The sequence below is a fragment of the Cryptococcus neoformans genome, chromosome 6 (genome assembly GCF_000149245.1).
Source record: "Cryptococcus neoformans var. grubii H99 chromosome 6, complete sequence".
In the NCBI taxonomy this organism is placed as follows: Eukaryota; Fungi; Basidiomycota; class Tremellomycetes; order Tremellales; family Cryptococcaceae; genus Cryptococcus; species Cryptococcus neoformans.
Window position 1 is genome coordinate 654,610 of NC_026750.1, and position 7,891 is coordinate 662,500.

The window sequence follows — 7,891 nt, forward strand, 5'->3', positions numbered from 1 at the left end:
ATGTTGCCTGCCCTTCTTGGTGCTCAAACTGGAATTAACCACTCCACATCAACAACATCATCCTCTACATACCTGAACATGTCCGCCAGGTCACCAAGGGGTCCAACAACCGAAGATGAGTTTTCACACCAAATTGCTATCGAGGTATTCCCTTTTTCTCTCTCACCTGTCATTTGCGCTCACAATCTGCCCGTTTAGATGTCCCGAATCATGAACCAAGTCAACCCGAATGACCTCCTTGGTAAACGAATAGTGGATATCGCAAAAGGCAATCGTACCGGCGATGCATTCCTTAGAGGTCTGCATTTCCCACTTCATATCTCATCCCATATTGAATTACTGACATTCTCCTTAGCTGTTTCGACATTCGGCCAGTTTCCTAGAGATCCTATGCTATCTCTCCACACCCGTATTCTCGCCCACCTTTCAGTTCTCCAAGGGCAAAACCAGTCAAGCGCTCGTAGAGGATCTGACCATTCCCCACCTAGGATGCTTGGTGGTCGACCCGTTGGAGAAAATGTGGAGGGCATGGATCATGATGATACCGATACATTAGCACCTGAGCCTATGAGGAAAGGTGGCTTAAGAAGAGCTGGTAATGTAAGTTGCGCCTCATTCAATGGTAAGCGTTGAAAACTAAATTTCATTTTAGGTACCGACTTTTAAAGCTCCCGCTACAGCTAGACCATCATTGCTGGGATTGGACAAGTTAGCCGCTGAGAAACGTGCAGCAGCGGCCGCCACAGCAGACAGAAATGGTCCGCCGTCTAAAAAGGCTCGAAAAGATGAAGGAGATGAAGATGACGAACAATCAGGCGGTGTCTTCAAGGGTTAGTTATTCTTCGCCTTTCGGGCTTATGATCACTGGCGCTTACAACCCTTAGTGCCCGCCATTCCGGTTCGAAGGGATAATGTCCGGGTGCGGCCGGAGGAAACACCCAGCCGAGGATCTGGCCTGTCAGAAGAGGCTCGCGCTCGGCTCGAAGCTCGCCGCAGAGAACGCAACCAACCTAGCACGGGCATTAGTGCGAGCACTGCCGATCGCGAACATTCAAGAGAGGGCCTTGAGGATTTTCAGAGGAGAGCAAACAGGGACAGATGGAATGAACGAGGTGGGGAGAGAGAGTCAGGACAGGGGGAATACGGTAGAGATGGACGAGGAGGCGGGAATGACAGGGGCAGAAAACAAGATGGTCGAGACGGCAAACCGTGGAATGCAGCACCGACGCCTCGCACGTCTCGTGCAGACAGAGACTTTGATGGTGGTAGTGCCCGTATCCCCAATCGGGGCTGGGACGAAACTCCGCGCGGTTCGCGCGGTCCTGGAGGATGGGGCAAAGGAGAACGCACATCCAGGGGTTGGGACCAGACTCCGAGATCGGCTAGAGAATCACCGGAAGGGGGCGGGTTGGATCTCAACGCTAAAGAGTGGGAAGAAGAGCAAGTCAAGCTGGATCGAGACTGGTATAGTTACGATGATGAAGGGGCAGTGGTAAGTACTCTGTCTATTTCAGGACGTTCTGCGGCAGGCTGAGGATCTTTACATCAGGCTGCGGATGACGATCATAATCCATTCTCACAATGGGAAAATTTAGAAAGAGCAAAAGAGGAAGAACTGCAAGCTAAGGCTGTCAAACGTCAGACTGCCCGTCAAGCTCAATTTGTGAGTCTATCAGTGTTTCGCTTCGGTTTTACACTCATGCAATCACATAGAATGCGGATAATGACCTTTGGGAAACTAACCGAATGCAAACATCGGGTGTTCTCCAAAGAGGAGGCGTTGACGACGACTTCGACGATGACTCTGATTCCAAAGTTCATGTTTTAGTGCATGACCTCAAACCTCCCTTTTTGGATGGTACTGTGGCATATACAAAGCAACTTGACCCCATTAATCCTGTTAAGGATGGCACAAGTGACATGGCTATCTTCTCCAAGAAAGGAAGCGCTTTGGTGAGGGAGAGAAGGGAAAGGCAGGAGAGGGAAAAGGTACGCCATTTTCTGAATGGCTAAAATTGGACCCTTATTGACAGGCATCTAGGCTGCGGCAAAGGCAGCGTCAATGGCAGGTACCACCCTTGGTAACCTCATGGGTGTCAAGGACGAACCAGATCTCGGTCAAGGTATATTTATTTGTTGGTTATTGTCTGCTCATCGCTGATCAATACTGTAGAGGGTCAGAAAGATGGCGTGACTGAGAATTACAAGGCTGATTCACAATTTTCGAGCCATCTTAAGAAATCGGAAGGTGTCTCGAACTTTGCAAAGAGTCGTACTTTAAAAGAGCAGCGAGAATATTTGCCGGCCTTTGCGGTACGAGAAGAGTTGATGGGAATGATACGAGATCATCAAGGTATGTTATATTTAATAACTTGCATTGTCATATCTAACCCTTATTAGTGCTTGTTGTCATTGGAGAGACCGGGTCAGGCAAAACAACTCAGCTGGGACAGTTTTTGTATGAGGACGGGTATTGTGCGAACGGAATGATTGGGTGCACTCAACCACGTCGTGTAGCTGCCATGTCTGTGGCTAAGCGTGTCAGCGAAGAAATGGAGGTAAGCTGCTAAGCAGTGCACGCCTTTATGTATACTAATATCATTCCCAGTGTACCCTAGGTGAAACCGTTGGCTACGCTATCCGTTTCGAAGACTGTACATCCAAAGATACAAAAATTAAGTGTGAGTTTGCTTCACTAGTTCACATTACAATGCGTTGTGACTGATGGGGTCAACAGTCATGACAGATGGTGTCTTGCTTCGAGAGTCATTGAATGAAGGCGATTTGGATCGATATAGTGTCATCATCCTTGATGAAGCACACGAGCGATCACTGAGTACAGATATCCTGATGGGTCTTTTGCGAAAAAGTAGAGAATACATTTATCTTCTGATGTGATGCCAATACTAACCTATTGTTCTAGTCCTTACACGCCGACGTGATCTCAAGCTCATCGTTACCTCAGCTACCATGAATGCTGAAAAGGTCAGTAATTCGAGTTGAAAACGTCGTTCTTACTAATCTATGTGGTAGTTCTCTCAATTTTTTGGTAACGCTGCCACTTATACTATACCTGGTCGTACCTTCCCCGTTGAGATCTTTCATTCCAAGTCACCTTGCGAAGATTACGTTGATAGTGCCATTAAGCAAGTCCTCCAAATCCACCTCTCAAGTTCGCAGGGAGATATTTTGGTTTTCATGACAGGTCAAGAGGATATCGAATGTTGCTGTCAAGTCATTGAAGGTAAATGGCCTCCAATCATGATGCGATAGTTCTAACTAACGACTCATTAGAACGACTGTCTCAGCTTGATGACCCTCCGCCTTTGGCTGTGCTACCAATCTACTCTCAAATGCCGGCGGACCTACAAGCGAAGATCTTCCAGCCAACCCCGGATGGTCGACGTAAGGTCGTTGTTGCTACCAACATCGCGGAAACTTCTCTCACAGGTTCGTAAAGCTTATTACTCCTAGACGACCAGAATTGATTGCTAAACTTGTCTTAGTTGACGGTATCCTATATGTTGTTGACTCCGGATACTCGAAGCTCAAGGTATACAACCCGAAGGTCGGAATGGATGCTTTGCAAATCACGCCTATCAGTCAAGCCAACTGTGGCCAACGTGCTGGTCGTGCTGGTCGTACAGGTCCTGGGTGCGTGAAGATAAATCATGCCCATGGAGCCCGCTGCTAACGAAGCCTTTATAGCTTTTGTTACCGACTGTATACTGAGACGGCATATCTCAACGAGCTGTTTGCTAGCAACATCCCTGAAATCCAGAGGACCAACTTGGCGAACACCGTACTACTTCTCAAGTCATTGGGTGTCAAGAATTTACTGGAGTTTGATTTTATGGATCCTCCTCCTCAGGTGAGCTCATTATAATATAACCTGTTACAGCCGATGCTCATCAGCGTTTAGGAAAACATCCTCAACTCGATGTACCAGCTTTGGGTACTTGGCGCTTTAGATAACGTGGGCAATTTGACCCCTATCGGTCGCAAAATGTCCGATTTCCCAATGGAACCATCCCTCGCCAAGATGCTCATTGTCTCCGTTGACTATCAATGTTCTTCTGAGATGCTCACCATCGTGTCCATGTTATCTGTGCCATCAGTGTTTTACAGACCTCCTCAAAGAGCAGAAGAGAGTGACGCTGCCAGGGAAAAGTTCTTTGTGCCTGAAAGCGACCATCTGACACTGTTACACGTTTACACCCAGTGGAAGAGCAATGGGTAAGCTGTTTTCTGCACGTTAACTTTGCATGTTATAATGTACTAAACATGGATTCTTCTTCAGGTACAGTGATTCTTGGTGCATGAAACATTTCTTGCACCCGAAGCTCATGAGGAAGGCCCGAGAGGTGCGAGGACAGTTGGAGGACATTATGAAACAACAAAAAATGGACCTTTTGTCTGTAGGAACGGATTGGGATATCGTCAGGTGCGTTTTAACTCATATTTGCCCGAAGGATGATACTGACTACGGTGAAGAAAATGTATCACTGCTGGTTACTTCCATCAGGCGGCGAGAGTCAAAGGCATTGGGGAGTATATGAACATTCGAACAGGGGTGAGTCATTCAGTGGATTCCTAATTTCAATAGGGCGCAACTGACATAATTACTAGTTGCCTTGTGTTCTTCACCCCACTTCTGCATTGTATGGTCTTGGTTGTGAGTAAGATCGTCCGTCAATGGAGGTGTTACTGACGACGTGCAGATATGCCTGACTATGTTGTGTATCATGAGCTTGTATTAACATCCAAACGTGAGTTTTCATGTACCTCCTCCACACAAGCGATTTACCTCATTTTCCTTTACAGAATACATGATGTGTGTAACCTCGGTTGATCCGTATTGGCTTGCCGATCTCGGTAGTGTCTTCTTTTCAATTAGAGAGAAAAACTTCGATGCTTTGGCGCGCGCACGAGCAAACAGAGACTTCAGCAAGAAAACAGAGATGGAAGCTGAGATGGCCAGACAGCGTGAGGAGTGAGTTTAAAATTTAGACCTTCCATTACCTTGGTCTCAAATTAACGGTTAATATAGGATGGAACGAGCGAAAGCTGAGAAGATCAAGAAGGAAGCAGTGGCAAAGACCCCCAGAATTGGCGGCGTTGGAGTGGCATATACGCCGAAAAGTGCAGGTATTGGTGCGGGCGCGAGGTCATCTGCGACACCGAGAAGACGAGCAGGAGGCATTTAATCTTGGCAATTTGTATTGTATGATGCATTCATCGCCCATGTTTGCATTGCAACTATATTCCTTCTAAGGAGGTGAAGGAGATGTCCAGCATCATCATCACCTTGCACGAATGAGAAGGCCATAGGCCAATAAGCTTTCTCAAAAACAGCATCTTTTCAGAGCAACCACACTTATAAGGGCAATCTCATGGGCCTCAAGCTGTAGATTTCTCATCATTGCCTAAATCCGTCAATGCCTGTCAAGATTAAAAATTAGTCCATTATTCATCTTGCGAATAAGAGGTAATCTAGACATACATGTGTCATCGTCCTGCTCATCATAGGCCAATCATGCCGACATCCTAATCCCTTGGGCGCTCCGTCTCCTCCAAGAGGCCTTCTTACTCCAAACTCTTCCTGCGGCAACATCATAAAGGCCAGCATTTCCTTCTTTGGGTTCCCAGGCTCAAGTTTGGATTTGGGCTGTTCGGGTACGTGATCCGCGACCTGAGGAAGTGGTCGTTGACTGTTGTGGTGTGGAATATGCACATAGCTGAACTGGTTCTTCTTCAATTTCTTCTCCATCGCCCTAATTCTTGATGAGAAATGAATACTATTCTCGCGGCATGGGTCAACACTTACTTGAGGTCCCTCCTCTCCTCCCAGGTCGTGAACTTTAGACTTTGTTTGTGCAGCTTCGTTTGCTCCTTTTCCATCTTTTTCCACGCTTTTATTTCAGCTTTCTGTTGTTTCTCTATGAGCTTCCGTTCCCATCTTGGTAGGCCATTATTGAACGCTGAAGCGATAGCTGGATTCTGGAGCGTTTTGGCCGGAGGGTCGTAAGGCGCTCTCACTGTTGGTGTCATTCCAGGCGCTATGCCGGGAATGGGTCTGTGTTGTTTAGGGGTCGATCTAGGTAACGTGGGCTGGGGAATCCATCCATTAACGGCTAGCTTGCCTCGCTGGCAACCTCGATAATCAACTCACGTTCTTCTGGTAAGGTTCACCGTCCCACCAATCTGAGATCTTGGTCCAAAACCCTTTTCTATGTGGTGTATACATCATTGAATAAGGTCCCATGGGTCCAACATATGACATTTCTTCGGGTAATGTTTTTGGCCTGGATACTTCGTTCCATCAGTAATTTTCCGCAACTGCTTCCCGCCCACCTGTTTCAAGGGAAGGAAGAGTTGCAGCAGGTGCTGCGAAACTTGCCGTGTCACTAAGACCTTGAGCTTTCGAATGTGGGCTGGTACCGGACTGAGATTTGCCTGGGAAGAGTTGGCGCCGCTTTTTTGATGGATCTGCGCCGAAGATAAACGCGTTTCCTCCTAAATCAGGAGGTGGTGGGGGGACAGCCATTGATCGTCGTGATGAAGAGTTGAGCAGGGAGTGTAAGTCAATAGGCTATCAGTGGCGACCATGCGAAAAACACAGAGCTGGCGTCATCCGCACTGGTTATGGCGAGAGTATTAGTCTTCTTGATCGAAAAAGATGAACATCATCAATGATCAGTAGTCCGCAACTAATAGTTGAGTTAGGGACGGAATTGAATGATTGAATTCTTTTCTGATGTAAGAAGGCTTTGTTTGTAACGGTTTGCGGCCACATTGTCCGAGGGTTTGACTCTGGTATGCATTTGATGCGATCATGCGGAACGTGGGGTGATACAAAGATGGGAAGAGGAAAAACGAACGAAGACAAAAAGCAAAATATTTTGATTGGCGGAACTTTTCCATCATGTTTATTTGTTCTCGCGTTCTTCTTTGGTCCTCTCGTATGAAAATAAAGTCGTCTCTTCAAATTTGGCCAAACAGCAGACGTAAGCACTGATATGAACGATTAAAGACTACTATAGTCACAATTCTCATGCATGTCATTACACGTAAAGAGACCAAGATGCAATATACCGGAAAAAGCGAACCATAAACCACCCTAGGCACAACTATTGCTCGCCGGTGGCAAGCTTGGGAGGGAAACCAGTCTGGTTATCTTCCTTTCCATCGCGACCCTCACGGCCGCCTCGGCCGCCCTTGCCTCCTCGACCGCCACGACCGCCGCGGCCACCCCGACCTCGGCCTCCACGACCACCGCCACGACCACCGCGTCCACCACGTCCTCGCTTTTCCTTCTCTTCCTTCTCATTCAAAGCCTGAGCGGCCTGCTTGCCCTTAAAGCATGCTCGCGTGTACCAGAAATCACGGTGCTCCTCCTCTGTGAACAGAAATGATCAATGCAAGAACAAACTGTTCAACTGCAGTATGAACTTACCTGTCATACGAGCCCATTCAACCTCAGCGCCACCAAAAGTCATCTTGGCCTCCTTGAGCTTCTCAAACTCATCGTCGTTGATGACGGAGTTGTCACTCTTAGCGATGGTACCAGAAGAAGATCCAGGGGGGAAAGCGAGGAAAGGAGTGGCAATGACATTGCTAACTTGGGCCTGAAAAAGATGCATCAGCACGTGCTCTTTCGCTTCATATGGTCTTCATATGATCTGCGTACCTTGAGGTCCTTCCAGTCAGGGTTCTCACCGTGGTTGATGAACTTCACAGCGGAGTTGATTTCGAAGGCGACCTTGGAGCGATCCAACACCTTACCGGTGTGACGGTCGCATTCGAGAGAAGCACCATTGTACTCAACCACGAGGGGCTCGGGCTCATCAGTCCTGGCCTCCTTGCCTTCTCGCTCTTCGTCGTCATCCTC

At 47.7% G+C, this 7,891-nt stretch overlaps 3 protein-coding genes; 1 reads left to right on the forward strand and 2 right to left on the reverse strand.

Moving 5' to 3' along the window:
* The first annotated feature begins 5 nt into the window (after positions 1–5).
* CNAG_02303 (pre-mRNA-splicing factor ATP-dependent RNA helicase PRP16) lies at positions 6–5,259 on the forward strand. XM_012194377.1 has 24 exons: positions 6–144; positions 199–298; positions 356–600; positions 653–830; positions 885–1,492; positions 1,550–1,663; positions 1,714–1,989; positions 2,042–2,123; positions 2,174–2,353; positions 2,401–2,558; positions 2,609–2,681; positions 2,738–2,869; positions 2,924–2,985; positions 3,034–3,244; positions 3,295–3,450; positions 3,507–3,654; positions 3,709–3,871; positions 3,923–4,236; positions 4,301–4,444; positions 4,495–4,573; positions 4,630–4,675; positions 4,722–4,769; positions 4,825–4,993; positions 5,051–5,259. The coding sequence occupies exons 1-24, from the start codon at positions 79–81 to the stop codon at positions 5,205–5,207; spliced, it is 3,909 nt and encodes a 1,302-aa protein (XP_012049767.1). The 5' UTR covers positions 6–78; the 3' UTR covers positions 5,208–5,259.
* Positions 5,212–6,841, reverse strand: CNAG_02302. 2 transcript variants are annotated; one of them, XM_012194674.1, is made up of 5 exons: positions 6,355–6,841; positions 6,173–6,312; positions 5,828–6,111; positions 5,504–5,774; positions 5,212–5,442 (listed from the first exon to the last, which is right to left on the reverse strand). In XM_012194674.1, exons 1-5 carry the CDS (start codon positions 6,545–6,547, stop codon positions 5,401–5,403), a joined length of 930 nt encoding a protein of 309 aa, XP_012050064.1. In that variant the 5' UTR covers positions 6,548–6,841; the 3' UTR covers positions 5,212–5,400. The 2 variants fall into 2 exon arrangements, with proteins under 2 accessions (XP_012050064.1, XP_012049768.1); XM_012194378.1 differs by having other exon boundaries at positions 5,504–5,780.
* A 188-nt stretch (positions 6,842–7,029) lies between these two features.
* Positions 7,030–7,891, reverse strand: part of CNAG_02301 (lupus La protein) — a 2,075-nt gene continuing 1,213 nt past the window's right edge. Inside the window, exons 5-7 of the mRNA XM_012194673.1 lie at positions 7,691–7,891; positions 7,457–7,628; positions 7,030–7,399 (exon numbers count right to left, since the gene is read on the reverse strand). The exon at positions 7,691–7,891 is cut by the window's right edge and continues 238 nt beyond it. Coding sequence (XP_012050063.1) covers positions 7,131–7,399; positions 7,457–7,628; positions 7,691–7,891 — 642 coding nt within the window. The 3' untranslated portion in view covers positions 7,030–7,130.